The sequence below is a fragment of the Chrysemys picta genome, chromosome 1, assembly GCF_011386835.1.
Source record: "Chrysemys picta bellii isolate R12L10 chromosome 1, ASM1138683v2, whole genome shotgun sequence".
Lineage (NCBI taxonomy): Eukaryota > Metazoa > Chordata > Testudines > Emydidae > Chrysemys > Chrysemys picta.
The window spans coordinates 218109683-218137048 of record NC_088791.1 but is presented as its reverse complement, the minus strand read 5'-3'; the positions used below and the strand labels follow the sequence as shown (position 1 = coordinate 218137048).

General features: G+C 43.1%; 1 protein-coding gene across 14 annotated transcripts in view; it reads left to right on the top strand.

Annotated features, from left to right (window-relative positions):
• Positions 1–27061, top strand: part of REPS2 (RALBP1 associated Eps domain containing 2) — a 142732-nt gene extending 115671 nt beyond the window's left edge. For 8 of the 14 annotated variants that reach the window (XM_024110897.3, XM_024110904.3, XM_065580214.1 and 5 more), the window contains 4 exons: positions 6400–6483; positions 11983–12128; positions 19472–19580; positions 21236–27061. In XM_024110897.3, coding sequence (XP_023966665.2) covers positions 6400–6483; positions 11983–12128; positions 19472–19580; positions 21236–21304 — 408 coding nt within the window. In that variant the 3' untranslated portion in view covers positions 21305–27061. The other 6 variants (XM_042840160.2, XM_042840161.2, XM_065580222.1 and 3 more) reach the window with 3 other exon arrangements.
• The last annotated feature ends 305 nt before the right edge of the window (positions 27062–27366 follow it).

Sequence of the window (27366 nt, the reverse complement as noted above, 5' to 3'; positions counted from 1 at the left end):
CTCAGTAGGAGATTGAGATCTGAGCCTTGCTAATACATTCCTCTAGAATGGAAGCTTCTTAGGGCATGGCTACACTTGCAAATGTAGAGTGCTTTGAGTTAAACCAGCCTTCGGAGAGCGCAGTAGGGAAAGTGCTGCAGTCTGTCCATATTGACAGCTGCAAGCATACTGGTGTGGCCACATTTGTGGCACTTGTAGCGGCATTGGGAGCAGTGCATTGTGGGCAGCTATCCCACAGAGCACCTCTTCCCATTCCGGTGCTGTGGCTTGTGGGAAGGGGGTGGAGGGTACGGGGCATTCTGGGTCCTGTCCCAACACCCCGTGATGCATCGGTTCGCATCCCAGCAATTCCTGTGCTTCCATCCACAATTGGCGCCATCTTTCAATGTTTTTTGTGCTGCGCACTCTGTCTTCCCTTTCGGTCTGCGGGAATGGAGCCTGAACTGCTGAGGAATATGCTGACGAGTCTCGCCAGCACATCACGTTTGGCAGTTGAGTTATTCTTTAAGATCCAAAGTGTCAGCGAGGACTCTGACGATGATATCGACTTGAGTAACGCATACGACACGAGATTGCTTGTGGCATTCACAGACATGCTTACCACCATGGAACGCCGCTTTTGGGCTTGGGGAAGAAAGCACTGAGTGATGGGATCACGTCGTCCTGCAAGTCTGGGATGACGAGCAGCGGCTGCAGAACTTTCGGATGAGAAAAGCCACTTTCATGGGACTGTGTGCTGAGCTCGCCCCCACCCTGCAGCGCAAGGACACGAGATTGAGAGCTGCCCTGCCAGTGGAGAAGCAGATGGCTATTGCAATCTGGAAGCTGGCAACTCCAAACAGCTACCAATCAGTCCCTAACCAGTTTGGAGTGGGGAAGTCAACAGTTGGAATCGTGTTGATGCAAGTTTGCAGGGCCATTAATCGCATCCTGCTCAGAAGAACCGTGACTCTGGGTAACGTGCATGACATTGTGTCTGGCTTTGCACAAATGGGTTTCCCTAACTGCAGAGGGGCGATAGATGGGATGCATATTCCAATTCTGGCACCAGCCCACCTAGCTTCCTCCTCCTCCTGCCTTGTTGGACTAGGCTCTGAAGTGTCCATTGGTGGTATTCAGAGTGGAGGTGGGGCCACCCCCAAGTATCGCGTCCAGCTCGTTGTAAAAACGGCAGGTCATGGGGGCAGCACCGGAGTGGTTGTTTGCCTCATGGGCTTTGTGGTAGGCATTCCGCAGCTCCCTCACTTTAACCCTGCACTGTAGAGCGTCCCCGTCATGGCCCCTTTCCATCATGTCCCTTGATATCTGCCCAAAGGTATCATAATTCCTACGGCTGGAGCGCAGCTGGGACTGGACAGCTTCCTCCTCCCAAACACTGATTAGGTCCAGCACCTCGCCATTGCTCCAGAGTGGCTAGAACAGGCATTGTGGGACACTTCTGGAGGCCGATCAGAGCGCATTAACCGACCAGGGCATCCACACTGGCGCCACAGTGCTCCAGTGGGGACGCATCAAACGTTATTCCATTCGCCAAGGTGGAGTACCAAGAGCACTCTAGCTGCGGAATCAGAGCGCTCTACATGCCTTGCCAGTGTGGATGGGTCGTGAGTTAGAGCGCACTGGGCTGCCTTAATGTGCTCTAACTCGCAAGTGTAGCCATGCCCTTGTAACCCCTGTTTGGAGGGTAAGAGTATCCTCAGAAAATATGAATATGATGTGCAGCTGAGGAATATAGGAGGAATATCTTTTTGGAATATGAACTGCTGTACATTGGTCTGGGTGAGCAGTAAGGCTTTTGAAGAATTTTGAAATAGAAGAGTATGTTAATGTTAGTCTTTTGTTTAGTCCTTTATTACTCTTTCCCAAAACAGTCTTAGGTCTGGTATACACACAGGTTTTGTACCACTATAACTGTGTCAGTTAGGGATGTGATTTTTTTTTTTTTTAAACCAAAATAGTTATACTGGTACAACCCCTTGTGTGGATGCAGTTATAACAGTATAAAGATGCCTTATACAAGTATAGCTTATATATCCATCTGACTGCATCCGCACTCAGTAGATTGCAGTGCTTTAATTACACCAATGTAGTTAAAGTGGTGCTACTTTCATGTGTAGACAAGGCCTTGCATTTAAGTTGTAAAGTGGTGCTTACATGCTGAAAACTTTCAGACTCTACAGTAGAAGACTGAAGTCTTTAGCACCAAGGAAGAATTCCTCATACCATAGAGTTGTAAAATCACATGGGAAGCAAGGAACATGTTGCTCAGCTCCCGAATGAAGGAGGGGTGCCCAGGTATTCACTGATGAGCATGGTAAAAGAGCTAGAATGGAATAGAATAGAGGGAGCACACCTCACATTGCTCGTCAGTGATCACCTTCTCCCCGTGTTCCATAGCAGCTGCTCAGAGTGGCATTGTGACATATTCTGGAGCAACTTGCACTCAGCCCACAGCAAGAGAGACAGGTGCTGGTATGTAGGCCCCAAAGGTGAAGGCAGTGAAATGAATGTGGGGGAAATCCCCTGCCAAAAGAAAAAAGCTGTCATTGTAAATGCCACACTGTTTCTGAAATAACTTTAGACCAGATCATTCCCATGTAGATGAATACCTGTAGCTGCTTCTTGCGGCGTATCCTCTGCATTTTTTTACTGGGGAGAGAGAGATTGCTACCTCCATGAGGAAAGAGGTCTGGCTCCAAAATCCCATGAATCCCCTCAGGTCTACTATGTCTCTGGTATTGCCCAGGCCCTCCTGACTGTTAACTCTTCTCTGGATCTTCCTCAAAGGGGAAATCCCCAACAGAGGCAGCTCATGAAAAAGTAACACACCCGTTGTCTGTATGACTATTCCTTTAAAATCTGAGTGGGATCAGTGAGGGGAAATGCTTTTGCTGCTATATCTTATACCAGTTCCCCGAACAAAATAAGTGATACTGGTAAAAAGACTTTATTACTGGTATAACTGCTTCTACCCTAGGGCTTTTGCTGGCATAGCTATGTTGGTTAGGGGGACGATTTTTTTTCATACACCTAACGTAGCTATGTTAGGAAAACTTTTAGGTATAGACCAGGCTTCCTTTTTATAAGAGGAAATGGAAAGTTCAGAAGAGTTCATACACGCTGTCTCCAGTGTAGCCTGTTGTCCGCCTGCCTTGTGAACCGGGGTAAAAGTAAAATTTCTCTCTTCTCCGGAAGGGGCAAGGCTGGGGGGGGTCAGTGTCCCCCAGCCAGCCCACCCGCACCCCCTGGGGCTCCAGCAGCAATTTAAAGGGCCCAGGGCTCCAGCCACTGCAGCTACCCGCAGTGGCCGGAGCCTCAGGCCCTTTTAAATCGCCAGCCCCTTGGTAGCTGCTCCTTTTCCCCCACCCCCACCCCTGTCGGCGGCCTCGGGGGGGCAAAAGGGGCAGGGATGTTAAAGCGCTGCTGCGGCAGCTCTTTAAGTAGGGTCCTTTTGCTGCGGCAGCACTTTAATGTTGCTGCCCCTTTTGTGACCTCCCCTCCCCCCCCCCCCCCCCCCCCCCAATCGGCGGCACTGACAGTAGGTACCTGGCAGGGTTGCTTTAAAGTCAGCGGTATGGGCCGGTACAGGCAACCACTTTTTACCGGTATGCCGTTCCGGCCTGTAGTGCCTTACTTTCACCCCTGCTTGTGAATGAATTCAGAACCATTAGATCAGTCCCAAGCTGATGAATATGCATGCATCTCTTGTGCGGACTGTGTTCTGAGAAACACAGTAATGACCTGTTCTAAATACCACTAGGTGGCACTTTAAGGACACGACAACCAGTGGTTGTATTCATTTTACATCAGCTCCTGTACCAGAACTGATTCCTTTCTTTTATAAAATCTGTGTATGTATTTAACCATCTGACCTCTCTAGTTAGCCGTACCCAATTGTATTGTGAGATCCGCATTCCACACTGGGGTATGATCCTCATGATCACAAATGAATAGGCAGGGCGGTACCAACACCAATGGCTTTTGACAGCAGCAAATAGTACAATAGAAATGTAGCCCTGCAATCACTGAAGCTGTTATTCTAATGGGTGGCCCATGCCCACAGCACTCAAATAGCCAATAAACATAAAAAATGCTGTCTCATCAGATTGGCAGGAAATTCTGAAATCTTTTCCTTTAGCATTGGCATCAACACTTGGTTCAATATTTGCATCTGATAGTGTCCAAAACTTGTACTTTTTTCTTTCCTTTTACAAATATTATTTTAAGTAACATTGTTCTGCTGTGAGGCCTTTCTGTTTGGATCAGTTTAGTTGTAGGCTGGGATGGTCAAAGGCAGCCTAGCTCTGCTCCCATTAACTTTAGTGAGAGTTTTACCATTGACTTCAATGGGAGCTGAGCACTTTTGCAAATCCCAACCTGTGTGTGTGTGTGTGTGTGTGTGTGTAGGCAGTCGGTGGCGGGGGGATGAGGGGAGTAAAGCGCTGTAGCTTTGCAACTGAAGTATGATCCTTTTTGCACCTACCAAAATCTAATCAGTAGTCAGAACCAAATGGTGCTTCTCTGGTTATCTCTTCCTTCCATCTCAAACTATCCTCCTAGAATCTTTTACTTGATTTTTTCCTGCTTCCTTTCTCACTCAGTTACATGTGGTCCCCTTCCGTACATTTCTTCTGAGCAGGAGGACATACCACATGGCTTCCTCTGGGGCCATCATCATTGGTTTTTCTCTGTGAATCAACCCTTTATCAAAGGAATGTGGGTGAGGGCGGAGATTTTCATTGCCTCCGTGATGCATTTGAGCTCTGCTGTCCCAAGATCATTCATTAGAATTTATATGCTTGGAGTGCCTGCCTGATATGCTGTTGCCAAGCCACTGAAGCCTGTGTTTTGGTCCTGAATTTCTTTCAGTTACACAAGAAATGGTTCTGGAAAGTAGGGAATCTATTGTTTGTTTCACTGGATAACAGAGAAACATGTTTTATTAAGAAAAAATTAAATCCTTGATTTCAGTGATTCAGCAGAGTGTGCCCTTTCCCCTCTTTCATTCCTCTGTATGTCAGGAGCCTTCAGTTATTATCTCAGCCTAGCAATACCTGGAAGGTTTTCAGAATCAAAATGTTAGTACACATTGGCAAATTCTTTTTAGCATTGGTTTGCAGTTCAAATGTACCAGACTTGAAGGAGGAAAAGGGAAATCTTGTCAGCCATCGCATTTTATTTTCCCTTCTGTCTTGAGGAATTACATATGCATTTAAAGGAAGATCACAAATCCCTCTCCTAGCATTAGTTCTGCCCCTTTCAGTTGTAGAGCACTAGCAAACACGACAGAGCTTCCTCTCCTCACCAGCTTCCATGCTTCTGTTGTGAAGGGAGTGGAAGTGGTATGATAAAGCCCCTCTTTAAATATGTTATAATCTATATCTAATTCTGACATGGTTTGATTTATGGTTTGCACTGAATCAGAGGCATTGAAGTAACTTTGACTGCTCTAGATCGTGATAATGTAGGGACTGTCATTGCTTCCAAAGTTTCTCAGCAAGAGTCTGTCAGCAATAACAGAATAGGTTATTCCGTGCTTGATAAATTATTGGTAAGAGTCTTTAGGTGAAATCCAGGCCCCACTAAAGTTAATGGGAGTTTTGCCATTGATGCCTGTGGAGCCAGGACTTAACCCTTTAAATGTAGCCGCACAGAAATAAACCATTTTGGAGAAGTGAACGTGCTGTAGTGCAGTAACCCCCTGTTTTAATTTTCAGCCTACCTGATACATTTAAGGACTTTTCCTTGGAAATGTTTTGACTGTTGCAATTATTTTCTATTTGGAGCTGGATTAGGACAGGAAGGAGGTAGATTTGTCTCTTTCTATATCTTGTATATAAAGTGACATCATCACAGTTTTTGCGGTAGTTCCCATTTTCTTGTTCTAGGCCTTAGCACCCACAGTCAGAGGCTCCCCTGTAAACCCCTCCCTCCCACTGAATATCATTTGATCTCAATATATGTTCATATTCCTATTTGTTCCGTTTTTCAACTGGAGTCTTCAGGATCCAGTGACAGTTTGCACCCCTGACCTTCGTAGTTGTTGCTGTGGTTTTTCTTTTCTCACAATGGAAGAGCTCTATGTGCTATACTGTAGGAACCAAACCCTAGAAAAGACTCCTGGGTAGCAGGCCATTTATGTTCAGAGACGTTGCCGTTTTTAGCTTTTCACAAAAAGTTTTCTCTTGTTTTCTTATCACAATAAAGGGGGGAAATGGTTTAATTAAAAATATACAAAAGACGTGTGTCATTCACTTAGCTGTCACCATAACTTTCCCCCTCGGAGTTAAATTGCTAAAGTAACTTTCCTTTTGTGTCTAGTGTTTGCTTTCATTGTCTTTATTGTACATGACTGCTAGTCATTTTCTGGGTGTAGCGGTGACTGATTTGTTGTTACAGACAGAACAAGTATCTGAGATGGAATTACATCCTCAGATGAATAGAGCTCCATCACAGACAGAAGAAAGCAGCCCAACGAGAAAGGTAAGGCCAATATGTTTAATGCCGTTGTTGAATGATCTGCCTTTATCTTTTTGGCTTCATCAACTGACCTTAGTTGTTTTAAGTTTTAAAGCAATTAAACTGAGGTTTAGGGTTACATTTTTACATGTTTACTTTTTCTGTAGGTCAGGTCACCAGGGGGAATTGGACTCATGTGACATCCACCATCAGCTCAGATAAATCATTAAGAAAGCTTTCAATCCACATGTCAGTACATGTGCATTAAGAAAAACAACTTGCCATTTGTTTACAGTATAAACACACGGGCCCTTAAAGAATTGGGGAGAAGAGATCAATGGTGTCTGGTCCTCATTTCCTTCCAGCCCTTCTAACATGAAACATTTTAAAAATCTGACACTAAGGATCCAGCATAAGTACACCAGTTTATTAGAGCTCAGGATCTCTTATATAATATGCATAGAATTGCAGGACTTTGTTTAAAACATGAATTACAGGTTTTATATGCTTGCAGGCATATAAAATAGATATGCTGTAACTACAGCCTTGCATTTTCCAGGGGTGAAACCTGGCCCCATTGACATCTTTAGGAGTTTTGCCATTGAATTCAGTGGGGCCATGATTTCACCCATGCTCTTTAAAGTTTCCCTGTGCCCACATTGGCTTATTTATTTCTTTAGATTTATGAAACAACAAGAGGCACCTCTCTGAATGCTCTAGGTGCTTCTGACAAATGCTGGGAATAGGAAACACCCCCTAATGTGTACTAAATAATCAGGCACCACAAAAACAAACAAGCCCCCAACTTCCTCTTCCCCTGTATGTTTTCCCCTAACAACAGTTGCTTCTTTGGTAGCCCTCCTGAAAAGTTGGGCTTTGCACCGTGCCGGGAAGGTCAACACATTCCGGCTATTGCGAACCAAGAGAAGGAGTGACTCCAAAAGACTGGGTTATGTCATTTTCCTCCTAGTGCCTTTTAGGGTCACACCCCTTTGTCCCTTTGCTTTTGAGCCATCACTCTGACTGCCACCTCAGTCCTTTCCATCTAAGATCAGTAGCAGGGGCAGTTGTTAATTAGGAGTTAGAGGCCTAAGATCTCCAGTAATACTCCACCAGTACTAATGTAGCACAGACATTACGTAGTGTCTATTTAGTGCTGATGTGTATGGCAAAGTGTGGTACCAGATGCTGCCACAGAGGGGTGTTCTTGAAAGGGACGGAGCTGCATGATGCATGGGTGGAGGTGAGAGTCTAGGTGGCCTGTAGGAGAGTCGGGAGAGTTTGGGTGATGTCTGGTGGGAGAGGGAGCTGTTAAAACACCCCCACAGGTGGTAAAGTGGGCTTTCTTCTGCTTTCCTTCTGTACTCCCTGCCTCTCCCTGCCCAGTGATGTTTCTTCCCCAAATGAGCACCATGACCTGTTTATTTGGCTGGTAGCTCCTGTGCCAGATGCTGCAGCTGCTCCTGATGTTCAGTCACCCATATGACCTCCAGCCACCAGAGGCAGCTTTGCAGAGAAGAAGCCAGAGAGCACATAGCTACAGCCACCCCAGCCCACTATAGAGCTGACCACATGTAGCTGGGCTCCTGAAACTGGCAGCCTTAAATAGCCACTAGCCCCACCCACCCCAACTTCCTGGAGTGTATCCCCAGGGCACAGGCCTGCAGGAGATCTGCAGCAGTGGCCTGAAGATCCTCCTCCTCAGTACAATGAAAGAGGAGGCAGGAGTATCTATCAGAGTTGTTCTGCGGAACTTCAGCCCTCCTTCCTTCCACCCCCACCCCCACCCCCCCGCAAGGGACAGCTTAGTGATATGGGGGCAGCGGGACACAGATGGGGAGAGTTTTGGATGGGAGTAGGGGGGCAGCAGGGCAAAGTGAGCTTCTGGGAACTGTAAGTTTCAGGAGGGCCCAGTGGTTATGGAGCATTTACTTGTCCGTTTCAGGAACTATTTTATCAATAGAACTTAACTTGTCATTAGGAAGTTTTTTATAGCAGAGCATTCCATATAAAAAAGCTGACGTCTAGAGATAAAACGCTTGTTTTGAAATGCCATCATCTCCTAAAATGCAGGAACTTGCAGCTGCTCTTCCAGAATTTACCAGGGAATTAATCTCTTCAATTTTCTTCCTCATTCTCCAATTTTTTTATGGGGTTGGACCCTCTCCCATGTGCATCTTCCTGATGCTTCACTCAGGTTCCCCCACAGCCTCTACACTCACTCACTCACTCACTCACTCACTCACTCTTCCTTTGAACTCCTTTTGGGTGTTGCTTTTTTATTGAGGAAGGGACGAATGTACTGAGTGGGGACTCTAGCACCAACAAATGTACCTCTTGCACTAGGCGCCAGTGACTGCTGCTCAGAAGACAGCTTCCTTCCTCCTAGAACAACCAGCAGTGCTCATCTCTCCAAACGAGCACAACAGTTTCTCCAAACTACATGCAGGTAGTTTTTAAGTGAAAGCAAATTTATTAGAAAAACACAATAGAGAGAACCAGTAGTTAGAGAGATCCCTGAGACTCTTCCCCCAGTCACTAGGAGGGTGAGAAGCTTAATTACAATTATGGGATGTTGCCTAGGACATAGCTGAAAAGTCCATCTAACTCGCACCTTAAAAGCTAGCTTTGTCATCAGTGTCTTATCCAGGTGTGTTTTTAACCAGATACTCACAACTTATCTGCCTGGCACCTTCTGGCAGGCTCAATGTGTCTGTCTTTAACCAATGAACTTCTTATAGGCTAGTTTCCAAATTCAGTTAGCACTGGTGGTATTGTCTCAGCCCAAAACAAACTACAGGATAGTAGAACTGCTTTCAGATCAGTTTGTGCAACTCAAATTTCTTTTGTTCTCAAAAGGACTGACTTCCCTATCATCCTGCCAAGTAAGGTTCTCTGTGTTTTCTGTTTGTCTGGCTTTAGGAATGTACCAGCCCCTCAAATAGCACTCATGAAAATGGGGCTTTTGGGCATCCAGGTTTGGCTGTTTTTTGCCATACTAACAGAGATTGTGTATTTTGCATTTCCCCAGCTCTCACTCATTCAAGCATGTAGAAATCACACACAGGTTCCCTAGTCATCTCACGTGACATTTTGAGAGAGAGCTATTCAACCCTGCCAAGTGTGAGGCCCCAAAGCGCAATCTAACTCCAGATCTATAACCATATAATAGTTACACTCTTCTGCTACCCTGTTCAATTAAATGGCAAAAATAGATACTATTCAATTATTTAAAAAAATCAAAGGGGAACCAGAGGACTGAGTTTTGGAAATGAGATTCTGGGCCTTTCTTCTAAAGGTTAGTGGTGGAAATCCAGCTCATGCCAGCAATACTGACAGATATTACCATTTGATGGCTGTTCAGTGAGGTCCTGGAAATGAGCTCTTGGTCTCATTTCAGATTCTAGCAGCCTGGTGTCCACATTCATAAAACCAACATCACTATTGGCAGCCACATAGGAGGTCCAGGACTGAATACGCATCGCGGCTGAACTATCCTCTGCCCCAAGTGGTGATCCTACCCTTTCTAGATTTGGGCATGCTAATGAGACAGGGTGGGGGAGCTTCCATTGCAATGACTCACACTGCAGCCATTCTCTATGTAAGTGGGGGACTCAGGCACTAACACTATTAAACCAGCAACTTATCCGAGGACCACATTCACTTACTTCATTAACAAACACTAAGGGATCCATCTCCATTGTGAAAACAAGCAAAACAGTGTATAGTCATAAATATCTTGTGAAAATCTGGTATGTAGATGTAAACGCTCTCAGCCTGGGTATACATTTTTTTAATAAGCAGTAAGCAAATACATTAATTATACAATGCCATGTGATTATTTTGACTGTGGTATTCTACATATTTAAGACAAGTGGCTTTCCATGTTGGGTGGTGTGCAACAGATCCTGGTTTTTTTGTGGGTTTTTTTGGTTGGTTCTTTTAAATATTTTTAAAGTAGTCATGGAACCCTGTGGGATTTTGGAATGTTAGAGACTCTACCCTCTCATAACGCTAACTCTATTCATGGCCTTAAATTACTTTTTATTGCAAAACACCCACAATAGCCCTCTGCTGACTCAGATTACATATTGCAGCCTTTTGGGCACTTCCCTGGGTCATTTAAAGGTGTATTACTTTGTTTAATTTATTTGTATTGTATTAATTGGTTCCTAAGACATAGAAAGTAAGGTAGCCTGGTCCAGTGAATACACCACTAGACCATATAATGAAAGATGGGCTCTAGTCCTGGCTCTGCCATTAATTTACTATGTAACCTTTGGCAAGTCACTTTACCATTTTGTGCCTCAGCTTCTTGCTTGGTGAAATGAAGATGATGATACTACAAGCTTCTCTTTGTTAAAGCACTTTGAGATCTACAGATGAAATATGTGCTATGAATGCTAAGCTTCATAATAACAATATTATTATTATAACAGCCTGATACTGCAGTGTTGTTAAAGTTTTGGGCAAAATCAAGGATATTTTAATTAAAATAATGAAAGCACTTCTGGCATTGTTTATTAAAAATTAATGTATTTTGTCTTTTCTACCTGAGCCTGACCACATCTTTTCATGTACTTCTCCATGACAAATCCCTAGCCTCACGTGCACTCATTCTGCAATGATGGTTTACATGTAGGTCTTTGTAAGCCAGTTTCCGAGCTGCCTCTAAAAGGGAAAGTATTTCTGGGACCGACATCATAGGATAGAGGAAGCCTGTCTTGTGTTTGAGGCATTTGCCTGGGACACAGGAGATCTGGGTTCAATTCCTAGCTGTGCCACAGCTTTTCTGTGTGACCTTGGGTAAGTCAGTCTCTCTCAGACACTGTATCCCAGCTGTACTGTGTGGTTGGTAGTAGTTCTATACCTCTCAGAGGTGTCATGAGGATAAATTGATATGTTTGTGAGGCACTCAGATTCTATGGGGATGAGATGAGGCCATATAACGGGTAGATGCTTTATAATCCTTAGCTGGCGATCAATATTGGTCATTCCTGGGAAATTTAAGGTGTCCTGTGTTGATCACGATGGCAGCGTATGCAGGCAAAATCCTCATATTACACGGAGCATAATTTTTTAATTATTATATTCTGATAATGGCCAGAAGCCCCAGTTGGAGTTCTGGCCCCAGTATGCTACCTGTACATAGACGCATGTACACACATTTGCATGGACAGTCCCTGCCCTGAACAGCATACAGTCCAAATTAAGATAAAACAGAAGTAATGCATGCAAGACAATTGAAGGGAGGGAGGGCAAGACACACCAACAAAAATAGCCAACCTGCAAATATAGAAAATTAATATTAAAATGATAGAATGCAGTTTCTAAAAAGCAGGTTATTACTGAGTTTAGTCAAAATTGAAAGAGCACAAAGCTTAGGCCATACTTCAGCAGTTTCTGTGTCAAAAGCATTCACACATCATAGCCCTTTCTTTCGCCACGTCAACATTTTAGCATGGCTTTAGACGCTGACTTATTTAAGGACTAACTGAATCTGTTTGTTTTTTTTCTCCAAAGGAGATTCTGCTTACTCAGCCACCATCCAAACCAATCCGTAGGAAATTCCGCTCCGAAAATCAGATGTTGGAAAACCAGGAGCTTACTCCCACTAGCAGTGTGACATCTTCCTTGCCTGCAGTCAAACCCCATCTTCCAGCCCAAAAGTAAATCACACACCTAAAAACTACATCAAGCTGCATCATGAGCTATGACTTGACTGTTTTTTGCCTCATTCTCATATTTAATGATTGAATGATTCAGGGCATTGGTAATGAGATACAGACCTCAACTCTTGATTGCCAGTTCAAATGCAGGCCAGGTCAGTAGTGACCAAAAATTGTTAACATCTGATAACTGAACAATGAACTCTTTAAAATGCACTTGATGGTTTCAGTCAACAAATGTGTCCACATCACAAAAGCTACCACTCAACTACCCCTTGTAACAAGGTAGCAGGGATCTTGTGTTGACCCTGTTAGCAGGTATTTGAAGCCTGCATAACGCTGCTGAAGTTGTGCTCACTCATATTGGCAGTTCTGACTTGTTAACCAACCGGGAGATGAGCATGCGGGGAATGGCTCCAAATCCCTTCAATCTTGTCATCATCATAAGGTGGCAGTTCCCCACAGCCAGGAACTAAACTTCAACACAGTCTCAGTTACACAGGCATTCACAACACTGAACACCACCACTGGTCAGGTGTTTGCAAATGCAGTGGCTGAGGAGAACAACACTGCTTTCACCATCACTTCAGCCATAGTGTAGGAGTGCCAAAATTCTCTGACACAACTGATCAGATTAATCGCTTCTCTTCAGTCCCAAGCATTCTAAGACGCCGCCGTTGGTACGACTAACTTGAGGGTATGTGGTATCCAAGTGTCTTCACTGATGTTGAGCAATAGATAGTTGTAGTGTTCCACTCCATCAAAGAGAGACCCAAACACTGAAAAGCAATATTTCCCCCTTCTATTCTGCCATCTCATTGGATCTAACAGTTTCCGAGGATGAAATATAGAAAAAGGTCTACCAAGCTGACAGGAGTCAAGTAAGGCTTTCACTCTCAGCCTAGGGGAGACGTCGATCAGAAAATGATTACAATACATATTTAACGCTCATTTCTAGATCCATCCCAAAGAAAAGAGTTTAACATCAGCATGAGTTGAGCCATAAACCACCTGGGATAATCTTATGATTGCCATGATGCTATGAGATATAGAGTCAGCATGCTACAGTTATTGCCAGTGTGCAAATTGAAAGCATAGATATTGAAATCACCGAGACCAAAGAGTCTTCATGACTCCAATAACAAGTCCAATAACAGTAATGCAGGCACAAGTGATGGAGTGGGAAAAGGGCTGTATTCAGTCAAATTTATTTTATTCCAGGATTCATATGTGAAATGAGTGCAGTTGAATCTTTCTTTGGGTTTGCACATTTCCTGCAGCTGAAGTTGTACGCAAAAAAACAAGGCTGTGCTTAGCCCAAATCCTCCGTTTCTCATCAACAGATTGTCTAGGGATGTTGTGGAAGCTCCTTCACTGGAGGTTTTCAAAAGGAGGCTGGCTAGCCATCTGTCTTGATGGTTAGACACAACAAATCCTGCATCTTGGCAGGGGAGGAGATTAAATGACCCTATGATTCGATGATTTTGGACCAGGTAATCTGAGCCAAAACCAGGCCAGCTGAGTCATCCAGTCAGTTTTTCACAATACGTGTACAATCAAGCTGTTGAGGGCCTGAATCTGTGCTACCTAGGCTAACCGGTAAGCATTAGGATTACTGTTAACCGACCTTACCCATTAACCCGCCGCTTGCCGGCTGGAGCAGCCCCAGCCCTGGTGGCCTTTCACCCGCCAGAGGGACCCCAGCCCCGGCTGCCTCAGTTAAACAATATAATTTTAATCGTTTAACCGGTTAACTTTTTAAACAATATTTATATCCCCAGTGCTACATAACTTGGAAGATTAAAATAGAAAATAGGACTCCTGAGATGGCCTGAGAATGCTAGTACAGTAACTCCCCACTTAACGTCCTCTCGCTTAACGTTGTTTCGATCTTAGTCCCTGCTCAATTACAGAACATGCTCCGTTTAAAGTTGTGCAAAGCTTCGCTAGAACGTTATTTGGCTGCCTGCTTTGTCCACAGCTGGCAGCCCCCCATCAGCTCCCCTACGCCCCCCTCCACAGCACCTCCCGCCCGCCGGCAGACCCCGCAGATCACCCACCTCCTGCCTGCAGCAATCAGCTGGCTTGCTGCTTTCAGGAGGGCTGTGTGCCGCGTCCTCGCTCCTCCCCCCTCCCTCCCCTGCCTCCTGCCCACAGCAATCAGCTGGCTTGCAGTGTTCAGGAGGCAGGGGATGGAGGGGGAACCTGCGCGCCATGTCCTCGCTCCTCCCCCCTCCCTCCTGTCTCCTGAACGCAGCAAGCCAGCTGATTGCCACGGGCAAGGGGGAGGAGCGAGGACGTGGCATGCGGAGTAAAGGAGGAGGGGGGAAGAAGAGGCGGGTTAAGGGTGGGGGCTTGGGGGAAGGGGTGGAGTGGGCAGGTTGAGGGTTGAGCCCCCCGCCCCTGGTGCTTGCTGAGTAGGGGAAGCTGCCGCTGCTGCTGCGCAACGTGCTTCTCTTAGCCTACAGCACCTTCAGCCTCCTCCTTGCCTGCCTCATTGTCTCCAGTGCCAGTGGGTTGTGCCTGCGTGAGGTAAGGCAGGGGCACCTCTCAACTATAGTACTGTAGATTCATAGATTCATAGATTATAGGACTGGAAGGGACCTCGAGAGGTCATCGAGTCCAGTCCCCTGCCCGCATGGCAGGACCAAATACTGTCTAGACCATCCCTGATAGACATTTATCTAACCTACTCTTAAATATCTCCAGAGACGGAGATTCCACAACCTCCCTGGGCAATTTGTTCCAGTGTTTAACCACCCTGACAGTTAGGAACTTTTTCCTAATGTCCAACCTAGACCTCCCTTGCTGCAGTTTAAACCCATTGTTTCTGGTTCTATCCTTAGAGGCTAAGGTGAACAAGTTCTCTCCCTCCTCCTTATGACACCCTTTTAGATACCTGAAAACTGCTATCATGTCCCCTCTCAGTCTTCTCTTTTCAAAACTAAACAAACCCAGTTCTTTCAGCCTTCCTTCATAGGTCATGTTCTCAAGACCTTTAATCATTCTTGTTGCTCTTCTTTGGACCCTTTCCAATTTCTCCACATCTTTTTTAAAATGCGGCGCCCAGAACTGGACACAATACTCCAGCTGAGGCCTAACCAGAGCAGAGTAGAGCGGAAGAATGACTTCTCGTGTCTTGCTCACAACACACCTGTTAATGCATCCCAGAATCATGTTTGCTTTTTTTGCAACAGCATCACACTGTTGACTCATATTTAGCTTGTGAAAAGTTTCAGAGTAGCAGCCGTGTTAGTCTGTATCCGCAAAAAGAAGAACAGGAGGATTTGTGGCACCTTAGAGACTAACAAATTTATTAGAGCATAAGCTTTCGTGGACTACAGCCCACTTCTTCGGATGCATATAGAATGGAACATATATTGAGGAGATATATATACACACATACAGAGAGCATAAACAGGTGGGAGTTGTCTTACCACCTCTGAGAGGCCAATTAATTAAGAGAAAACAAACTTTTGAAGTGATAATCAAGCTAGCTCAGTACAGACAGTTAGATAACAAGTGTGAGAATACTTACAAGGGGAGATAGATTCAATGTTTGTAATGGCTCAGCCATTCCCAGTCCTTATTCAAACCGGAGTTGATCGTGTCTAGTTTGCATATCAATTCTAGCTCAGCAGTTTCTCGTTGGAGTCTGTTTTTGAAGTTTTTCTGTTGTAATATAGCCACCCGCAGGTCTGTCACTGAATGACCAGACAGGTTAAAGTGTTCTCCCACTGGTTTTTGTCTTGTAGTCACCTCCTACAAGACAGGCCCAACAAAGAAAATAACAGAACACCACTAGCTGTCACCTTCAGCCCCCAACTAAAACCTCTCCAGCGCATCATCAGAGATCTACAACCTATCCTGAAAGATGATCCTTTACTCTCACAGATCTTGGGAGACAGACCTGTCCTCGCTTACAGACAACCCCCGAACCTAAAGCAAATACTCACCAGCAACCACACATCACTGAACAAAACCACTAACCCAGGAACCTATCCTTGTAACAAACCCCGATGCCAACTCTGTCCACATATCTATTCCAGTGACATCATCATAGGACCTAATCACATCAGCCATACCATCAGGGGCTCGTTCACCTGCACATCTACCAATGTGATATATGCCATCATGTGCCAGCAATGCCCCTCTGCCATGTACATTGGCCAAACCGGACAGTCTCTACGCAAAAGAATTAATGGACACAAATCTGACATCAGGAATCAAAATACTCAAAAACCAGTGGGAGAACACTTTAACCTGTCTGGTCATTCAGTGACAGACCTGCGGGTGGCTATATTACAACAGAAAAACTTCAAAAACAGACTCCAACGAGAAACTGCTGAGCTAGAATTGATATGCAAACTAGACACGATCAACTCCGGTTTGAATAAGGACTGGGAATGGCTGAGCCATTACAAACATTGAATCTATCTCCCCTTGTAAGTATTCTCACACTTGTTATCTAACTGTCTGTACTGAGCTAGCTTGATTATCACTTCAAAAGTTTGTTTTCTCTTAATTAATTGGCCTCTCAGAGGTGGTAAGACAACTCCCACCTGTTTATGCTCTCTGTATGTGTGTATATATATCTCCTCAATATATGTTCCATTCTATATGCATCCGAAGAAGTGGGCTGTAGTCCACGAAAGCTTATGCTCTAATAAATTTGTTAGTCTCTAAGGTGCCACAAATCCTCCTGTTCTTCTTTTTATTTAGCTTGTGGTCCACTATAACCCCTAGATCCCTTTCTGCCGTACTCCTTCCTAGACAGTCTTTTCCCATTCTGTATGTGTGAAATTGATTTTTCCTTCCTAAGTGGAGCACTTTGCACTTGTCTTTGTTAAACTTCATCCTGTTTAACTCAGACCATTTCTCCAATTTGTCCAGATCATTTTGAATTATGGCCCTGTCCTCCAAAGTAGTTGCAATCCCTTCCAGTTTGGTATCATCCACAAACTTAATAAGCGTACTTTCTATGCCAACATCTAAGTCGTTGATGAAGATATTGAACAGAGCCGGTCCCAAAACAGACCCCTGCGGTACCCCACTCGTTACGCCTTTCCAGCAGGATTGGGAACCATTAATAACAACTCTCTGAGTACGGTTATCCAGCCAGTTATGCACCCACCTTATAGTAGCCCCATCTAATTTGTATTTGCCTAGTTTATCGATAAGAATATCATGCGAGACCGTATCAAATGCCTTACTAAAGTCTAGGTATACCACATCCACCGCTTCACCCTTATCCACAAGGCTCGTTATCCTATCAAAGAAAGCTATCAGATTGGTTTGACATGATTTGTTCTTCACAAATCCATGCTGGCTGTTCCCTATCACCTTACCACCTTCCAAGTGTTTGCAGATTATTTCCTTAATTACTTGCTCCATTATCTTCCCTGGCACAGAAGTTAAACTAACTGGTCTGTAGTTACCTGGGTTGTTTTTTATTTCCCTTTTTATAGATGGGCACTATATTTGCCCTTTTCCAGTCTTCTGGAATCTCTCCCGTCTCCCATGACTTTCCAAAGCTAGAGGCAGAGATACCTCCTCTATTAGCTCCTTGAGTATTCTCGGATGCATTTCATCAGGCCCGGGTGACTTGCAGGCATCTAACTTTTCTAAGTGATTTTTAACTTGTTCTTTTTTTATTTTATCCGCTAAACCTACCCCCTTCCCATTAGTATTCACTATGTTAGGCATTCCTTCAGACTTCTCGGTGAAGACCGAAACAAAGAAGTCATTAAGCATCTCTGCCATTTCCAAGTTTCCTGTTACTGTTTCTCCCTCTTCACTGAGCAGTGGGCCTACCCTGTCTTTGGTCTTCCTCTTGCTTCTAATGTATTGATAAAAAGTCTTCTTGTTTCCTTTTATTCCCGTAGCTAGTTTGAGCTCATTTTGTGCCTTTGCCTTTCTAATCTTGCCCCTGCATTCCTGTGTTGTTTGCCTATATTCATCCTTTGTAATCTGTCCTAGTTTCCATTTTTTATATGACTCCTTTTTATTTTTTAGATCGTGCAAGATCTCGTGGTTAAGCCAAGGCACCGAATGGCAAAAAAAAATGTCCCTGGAACCTAACCCCCCCTCCCCCCATTTACATTCATTCTTATGGAGAAATTGGATTTGCTTAACATTGTTTCACTTAAAGTCGCATTTTTCAAGAACATAAGTACAACGTTAAGTGAGGAGTTATTGTACATGTTTTTGGAGCCCCAGTTATATAGGGGGACCAAGGAAAATTGCAACACCTGCTACCATCCCCTAATCAGCCCTATCTGATGCAGATGTTTGTATTTTCTCCAAAACATTTAAATGACCACACAGACTAGAGATACGTGTACACTTTGATTTATTTTATTTTATTTTTTAATTTTATTATAAAGATTGATTAGGGGCAAAATGTAGATAAACAGGTTGGTGGAAAGGTGAAAAATAATAGCAAAAGGACCAATCTATTATAAGAAACAGGTACAGGTTCTACTGCAAAGATCACAGTTGTCCGCTCTGTTCAGAGAAAGAGCTAACTTGGGCTTTTCCCAACTGCTTGCCACCATGTGCTCTGTTTAAATATGCATCTGTCTTAGATCATGTTGTCATTAAAGAGCTGCTGACACCTCATGTACAACTTTAAAATGTCAGTTTAGAAAACAGTTCTGCTTATCTAACTTATATTTATCATATTTCCCTTTCCTTGTTGTTTTTTTATTACTAGCAACATTTGCATTTAAACAAATCTTTGTTTCTTTAAGAGTCATGGACAGATGAATAATGTCCATAATTGATCTATCTGAAGACTCATTTCTGTGTGTGACATCACAATCAGCTATGTTGGAAATGACTGGTATGAAAATGGAAGATTAGTATTTCAAGTGTAGAAAAAAGCAGCAGAAGCAGCTAAACTCTTGAAAAAGCAAAGATTTTATTTTCATGCAGATGTCCTTAATAATAAATAATTAAAAGATACTAAAAATAGGTAAAATTGTTTCTAAATAGAATGTTCTGTGCATTTTCCATTAGGCATTAGTGACCTTTTAACCCCCATTAAGTGTTTGAAAACAATAATTAGCAAGGATATTGCAATAAATACAAGTACATTGAAAATAAAATAATTGAAATGGGCCTAAAATAGGTCGAAGGTTCAGATTAAAAAATTAGACCATTTTGCTTTTGAATCACTCATTCAGTCAACAACACTTATTTACTACATTTTCTTGTAAATTTGTATCTTTTTCTTTTGATCAAAAGGTTCAGTACACGTGTACATAAAGTGGATGTCTGGTCTCCTGGGCACAGTCACTGTTGAGGCTCTTTTCATTGAAATGTTTTGTATTTATCTCCAGCAGACAGTCTTCCAAACAGAAGAGGGCTATTCAGACTGCTATTCGTAAAAACAAAGAAGCCAATGCGGTGCTAGCCAGGTTGAACAGTGAACTCCAGCAGCAACTGAAGGTAAGGAACACATTGAATATCACAATTACAAGGCTTGATGCATTCGGTTGTTTTTCACCACTGGCTAAGGATCTAGTTCCTCTTTATAGATGAAACCTACTGCTTTGTTTCCAGACTCTTTTGAAAGAGTGGCTACACTGTACCTTTAGGGGTGAGTGGCCTATGCGTAACCTAAGTGCAAAGGGCTGTATTGTCGATTGAATTGAGTTTAAATGATCATTCTTGTTTTTTGAATGCTCCTAGAGCATTTAATTTTGTCTCCTCACGCATGAGAGGAACTCAGCCATAGTTTTTTGTCCTGATCAGTTGTTGTTTAGCTTCTTACGTTCAGTCATTCAGTATACAAAGTATTGGCTGTACTGTTGCCTTAGATGAGATTCTAAGAGTGATTTTAAAACGCTATCCATTGGCTTGTATTTGAGAACTTCTTGGCGTATTTAAATTGGTAAGTTCCTGATAAAAATAAATTCTGTTCTTTTTAATTGTCCAGTCATGAAGTCAATAAATTCCTTCATTTTTCTTCTGCTGAAGCTTCAAGTCACTAAAATAGATTATCATACTTCTACGTAAGCAGGTCTGAACATACTGGGAATCCTTTCAGAGACCATCAACACTGATTGCCAATCAGTCAGAGGAGACTGCTGTTGCTTTTCCCGACCGGGTTGAAAGTACCACCTTTTGCAGCACTTCCAGCTCTATAATGGTCTGGAAATGTGAGACCAGGACCAGAAACTGAACCCTGATGTCCTACCTAATAGTGCAGTGGGCTGCCACTGAGTCAGCCTGCCTTGACCTTCTTTCCTTCCTTTAGTATTCCTCTGCATCTCTGTCACAGTCCTGAGAAATCCCCATGCTATATTTTTCCTAGTTTCACATCCCACCCCACTCACTCAACGTCCCATGTTACAACCACCTTCCTTGGATCAGGACTGAAGTATGATTCCACATAGGAGTTTATCATTACCACTATCCCTGAATTGTCTAGAAGGATCTCTCAGGAGCAGTGCAAGGCAGACTCTCCCTACCAGGGCTGAGCATGCAACCTTCAATAGCAAGGTAAAAAGAGGCAGTATGGCCCAGTGGACTGACCTTGGGGAAGGATGTCACACTCGTAAGTTTTAATAGCAAACACTCTGCCACCATTACATTTTTGACTCTCTCTATGGTATTTATATGCCCCCCATTTGACATCTGAACACCTTACAGTCTTTAATGTATTGATCCTCACAAGACTCCAATTAGGTCAGGTCGTGCTGCTATCCCCAGTTTACAGACGGGGAACTGAGAGAGACAGTAGCTTGCCAGTGTCACACAGGAAGTCTGTTTTGGAGCAAGGAGTTGAACCCAGGTGTCTCAAGTCTGTGCACTCACCACTGGGCCATCCTTCCTCTCATTGGCCAGGTTGGGCAAGTCCCTGGCCTCTCTCTGCTCATTTCCCCATCTGTAAAAAGGGAATAATTCTACTTATCTCAGTAGGTTGTTGTGAGGGTTAATTGTCTAACGTTTGTATGGTGCCTTGAAACGATAAAGCGTGATGTAAGTGGTATGAGATCTGTAGTAAATGCCAGCTGTTACTAGACTACTCTTTAATAATGCAGCTTTATATGTGTGGGTGCCACAAAAGTTATAGTATTTCTTTTTTCTCTGTGCTCCAGGAAGTTCACAAAGAACGAATTGCATTGGAGACTCAGCTGGAACAGCTTCGTCCTGTAACTGTCTTGTGACCTTCAGTACATTATTTAATGGCAATAAATGGACATTTGTGCCAAGAATTTTTGACTCTATTAGCACAACAATGTGAAGTCTTTGTAAAGTTTTCACTGAGGCAAAGTGGAATGTGAGTTGGGTTTCTTGGGTTTTTTTGCACACCACCTTGCACATTTTCCCTTTCAGATGAAGAGGGTAGATGAGATAAATGTCAAACCGTAGGTTATGTCTAAGAAATGAAAGTTGTTTCCGACTTGTCCTTCAGGATATTACACAATGCAGTTAACCACCAAAATCAATCATCTAACTCTGAAATTATTAGTGGTTTATTTATTTAAAGAATTCCTGATTTATGTACTTCCTTGAAAACCAATTATTAAAAGTTTCATGCATTCAAAATTCTTCTTTATATTTAAAGTTCCTATTCTAAGGTGGTTTCTTGGATGTTTCTGATTTCACATAGGTTTATACCAGGAGGTAGTGTCTGTGGTTTTAAAACACAAAAGAGAATAAAAATAATTGTACAGATAGTCTATATTCACAATCACCTGTCACTTAATTGTCTTTTTAGTGCCATTTATGATTATTGGTCATTTATGTCTTATAAATATTGCAGGGTTTGTGTTTTATAAGTTAAAAATCATGTGAAAATGCAGTTTTGAGAACTAAAAAGTGTTGAAACTTGCTGATTTTAGAAACTTTTTTTTTAAAGCTATACTCCACAGGGAAAGTTAGAAATGGGCATGTTTCTCTGTATGTAATTAATGTGTGCTTGTTAAAACAACAGCATTGTAATTTTACCACTAGAAGTTAAAGTGAAGCATACTGTATATTGTGCTTGTCTTTGGAGACATGGGTTTTATTTCATGTTTGTTTGCATTGGTCTGCATTCCTGTTTTACTAGCTATTGCGTTTTTTTAAAGGACCTGAACTAGATGTTTGATTCCAAATGAAATAAACATATGTGTATGCTCTAGGTAGGATTTTTAATGACTATGATGTGAAGAAATGAATCCTACAAGGGGTTGTCCATTGAGTAGCCTTAATACCGCACAGGAGAGGCTCATTACAGGATGAGGCTCCCAGGACCTTTCCCTTCTCCAAAGAGAGAGTCAAAGGCTATAGTACTCTATCTGGGTCTGATCCAGGGCCAGTTGAAGTCAATGGGCATCTTTCCATTGACTTCAGTGGACATTGGATTAAGTCCTCTGAGACTTTCTGACAATGGGGAAGCTTTCTAGTGAACCTTTTAGGTATTGGGCCAATCCTCTTATAACAGGTAGTTTTAGAAGTAATGAAATCAGCCTGTCCCCTTTGACATATGCCTCATTGATAAAAACATAGCATGCACGCCATCCTATTTCTTTCCTTCCCCCCTCGCAGCCCCACATGAGATGCATTGTATAGTCCATTGCTCAGTGATGTAAACTAAGCGTCTGCATTAAGTTTGCAAAAGCTCTGCGTACATTTTCTTCTATTATTTTTGATGTTTTATCCATCTTGTTTTGGAATGCTCCCGAAGGGTGGGTTAGAAATAACTAGCCAGTCTCCTGTCGGGATACAGTGCAAAATGGATAAATGTGAAAAAGCTGTAGCGGAATAGCAGAGCAGCCAGAAGTTTTTTCGAGACATAAAACAAGAATGACATCAATGTAAATGTTTAAAGTTGACATGGTGACTGAACAGACTCCCTTGGCTGAAGTTTATATGGATTCAGAGTTTATAAAACGTTATTCCAATGTTGGGAGGGCAGTCCTCACATTTGTAAAACTATGTTAACTGAAAGTTTGTTTGGTAATACACCTCTACCCCGATATAACGCGACCCGATATAACACGAATTCGGATATAATGCGGTAAAGCAGCGCTCGGGGGGCGGGGGGGAGAAGTTGCGCACTCTGGTGGATCAAAGCAAGTTCGATATAACGCGGTTTCACCTATAATGCGGTAAGATTTTTTTGGCTCCCGATGACAGCGTTATATGGGGTAGAGGTGTACGTCACTTCTTAGCTAGCTAACCACTGTTCGTGTCTACGACACAGAACTGAATTTTTGGATTTCTGACTACTTCTGTGTTAATGCTAATGTTAAAACATCTCATATTAATGAGATGACCATGGCTTGTGACTAAATGAAGTTAGAATCACAGCTTCTCCCCAGTGAGCTGCAGAAGAAATCTGCCATCATCTTCCCTATTAGTGACAATGTTCAGAACAGGTTTCAGAGTAGCAGCCGTGTTAGTCTGTATCCGCAAAAAGAACAGGAGTACTTGTGGCACCTTAGAGACTAACAAATTTATTAGAGCATAAGCTTTCGTGGACTACAGCCCACTTCTTCGGATGCAATGTTCAGAACTTACACCAGTCGTTCTTAGAGAGACAAGGTGGATGAGGTAATATCCTTTATTGGACCTACTTCTGTTGGTGAGAGAGACAAGTTTCGTAGCTCAAAAGCTTGTCTCTGTCACCAGCAGAAGTAGTTCCAATAAAAGATATTACCTCATCCACCTTGGCTCTCTAATATCCTGGGACCAACACTGCATACACGAGTCATTCTTTTCATTTACAAAATTGAATTGTTAGATTTGAGTGAGTTTAATTTTTTTTTAATTCTTGTTTTGTTGTTTTATTAAGTAACAAAATGACAATTTTAAAGGACAGAGTTGGGTGGCACTTTCCATATTTGTGATCCAGAATGTTTGGGAAAAGGTTTTCAACTCTTAAGAAATGTGCAAATGTTTTATTAAGCGCTTTGGGTGAGATTCTGCAGATCTTACTCATGTTGAGTAGGACCTTACTTCACAAGAAGCCTCATTTATTTCAGTGGGACTACTCATGGAGTATGATGCTACGCTTAAGTAAGGGTGGAGAAAAGTAGTCCATAGGGCTTTTTCAAAGATCTGTCACGCAAAGTACTATTATAATTATTCCTTATACTATGAATCAGGATACCTGGATGACCATCAGTGGAACATGTTACTTAGGCTTGGTCTACACTAGCAACTTATGTCTACACCCCTGAGCAAGGCAGTTGTACTGACCTAACTAACTCCTGGTGTAGACAGCCTTATGTTGATGGGAGAGCTTCTGTCAACATAGCTACCACCTCTCGGGGAGGTGGAGTACCTATGCTGATGGGAGAATGCCTCCTGTCAGGGTAGGTAGTGTCTTCACTGAAGCTCTACAGCAGCACAGCTGCATCTGCGTAGCTGTGCCACTCAGGGCCAGCTCTAGGATTTTTGCTGCCCCGAGCGAAAACAATTTTGGCCGCCGCCGCCCCCCCCCCCCCCCCCCGTTTTTTTCTTACCCTCCCCGGCCCTGCCTCAACTCCGCCCCTTCCCCAAATCCCCAGCCCTGCCTCCTCCCCCCAGGCTCTCAAGCCTGAGAGGGAGAAGCAGCGCGTGCGCCGCGGCCACTCAAGCTCTCAAACCCGGGAGGGAGGGGGAGATCCCAAGTGGTGGTGGTGCGTGAAACAGCTGATTCGCGCACCGCTGCTCCCCCTCCCTCCCAGGCTCTCAAACCTGGGAGGGAGGGGGAGATCCCGAGCGGCCGCGGCGCGCGAATCAGCTGTTTTGCGCGCCGCAGCCGCTCGGGGTTTCCCCCTCCCTCCCGGGTTTGAGAGCCTGGGAGGGAGGGCGAGCAGCGGCGCGCAAGCGGCAGCAGCGGAGGAGAGTTAGGGCGGCCGGGTCACATTTTTAGGGGCGGCATGGCCCGCGCCAGAATGCCGCCCCTAAAAATGTGCCGCCCCAAGCACCAGCTTGTTTTGCTGGTGCCTAGAGCCGGCCCTGGTGCCACTGCTGCCTTTTAAGTGTAGACAGGCCCATAGTCCTCCTTAATCATAGGGGTTAATACATAAAAGGGTTTATACCATTTCTGATGCTGAGCTTTTAGAGCTGCATTCTAATGTTCTACTGAGCTCAAGGGGCCATCCTAATTCAGTCATTGTATGTGTCGTTTATTATATTATTGATGGTGGTGTACCACTTTACACAGTGTGGAAAGCAAAATAGCAAGGGAAGAGTTGAGACATGTTTTATCTCTGAAGCACAGAATCAGGAAGCAAGTTACCTGGAGTATCTTCCTAGTACTCTGACAGTTCTGATAGCCTACAGAAGATGTAAAATCCGCTCCTGCTGTTATTTTGGTTTAAAAATAAAATGTAATGGGAGTTGCAGGTGCTCAGCCCCTTTGAAAAACAGGCCATTTATTTAGGTGCATATAGCTATTATTAATTTTCAATGAGACGTAAGGAAAAAATGTCAAAAGTGCTTAAGTGACTTGGGACTTTCAATGAGACATAGGCTCCCAAGCTCCTAAGTTACTTTTGAAAATGTGACTTTGGCTCCTAGGTCACATAGGCAATTTCAAAATTGTAGCCTTAGGCTAAACTTTTCAAACATGGGTGCCTAAAATTAAGCACTTGTAATGGCCTGATTTTCAGAAGTGCTGAACATCCATAAATCCCGCTGAAGTCAATGGGAACAAAGTGCTAAGAACTGTTTGAAAATCAGGCCATTTTATTTCTGTTCTAAATGTATATAATGGCTCAACATCAGACACAATGAACAAGTTGTGGGGACCTGTTTAAAGATAGAACAGTCTGACTTTACAATCACAGAACATTGTTTAAAGATATTAAATATTAAAGATTAATGTTCTGGTTATTAAACTAGTATTAGGACACCATGGACATTTATATAATATCTTTTATTATGGCTCCCATATTGATGGATTAAAAAATATCAATCATTAGCAGGTTCACCCTGTTAGGTTCAGAAATGTCAGTTTTAACTTGAAACATTATTTCCAAGCACAGTTTTATAGGATGGGAGATGGTCACTTCAGCGAGAGGAACTTTTTCAGCTTTCTTCTAAACATTCCAAGCTTCATATTGTACTCAGGGTCTCGGAGCATATCTTGTCATTTCACATACTACACTTGCACATGCAAGCAGGGTAGACAATTTTCTTTAGGTGGTGGCCTGGCCTAAAATAAGAAATAAACTTGAGAGATGCAATGAGAGAGGTTAGGGTAGTTTTTCATACCTAAAACCCTACTTCATACCTAACAAGACTTGGAGGACAATTGTTTGCATTACAGAACTACCTTGGGGGGTGGTTGTGATTTGGAACTCTTCACAAGAAGCTTTAGGATAAGCTTAATATGGCAATTCTCTCTCCCTGTTGTAGAAGCTGCTTCCGCCAAGTTTAAATCCCAGATCATGACACAGACAGTTTGTGAAAGCTTCCAGTCTGAAAGGAGGAGCATCACTTCTCCAGCACTGCCAGTCCTTTAGCCTTCAGCACATATACACCTTAATTGACAAGAAGTAGTTGTCGTTATAAAAGTCAGGATGGGAAAGAGGGATAATGAACCCACATATTTTAGCAACTAGAGTGAAAACTTATTTTTTCAAGACATGACTATCCCAAATGAGAAGAAATATATATTTTGAAGCTTTTCTTTATCTTCATGAAACTATGTATTACATCTTTGTCTGCTATTGATCATTTGATATAAAACTGGTATTGGGAGCCTTATTGTTAATCTAAAATTTTAAAAAAGTTCCCCTCAGGTTACTATATATTTGTATATTTACTTATACAGTGTAGTTGATAACCATATTCCAGAAGACTTGTTTTCACAGCTGCAGAAATGTTAGTGTGGTAGATTGCAAGATATATAACATTCTATACTATGCACATCCAATTTTGGAAAATGTATATGGTATGAAACTGGGTGCTATTGTAAAATAAAAAGCTACAATAGCTTCCAATTGTCTTGCTACTTGTGTTTTGTTGAGGATGTCATTTGTACGGATGATATGAAAAGAAACTTGGCATGGAAAGATGCTGTGTTGAAATGGCTGACCTTTGAGCATTTAATTTGCAAACACATGTGCCAAGGGGTGTGTGCGTGTGAAAGAGAGATACTATTAAAAAGTTTAGAGTGACATCCTGGCCCTGTTGACCGCAGTGGAGTCAGGACTTCACTCTTACTTTGCAAAAGTTCACCTTGCCACAAAGTAAGCTACTAAATGGAACCAGTTTTAACTTTTAAGAATGTGTCTAGTATAAACAC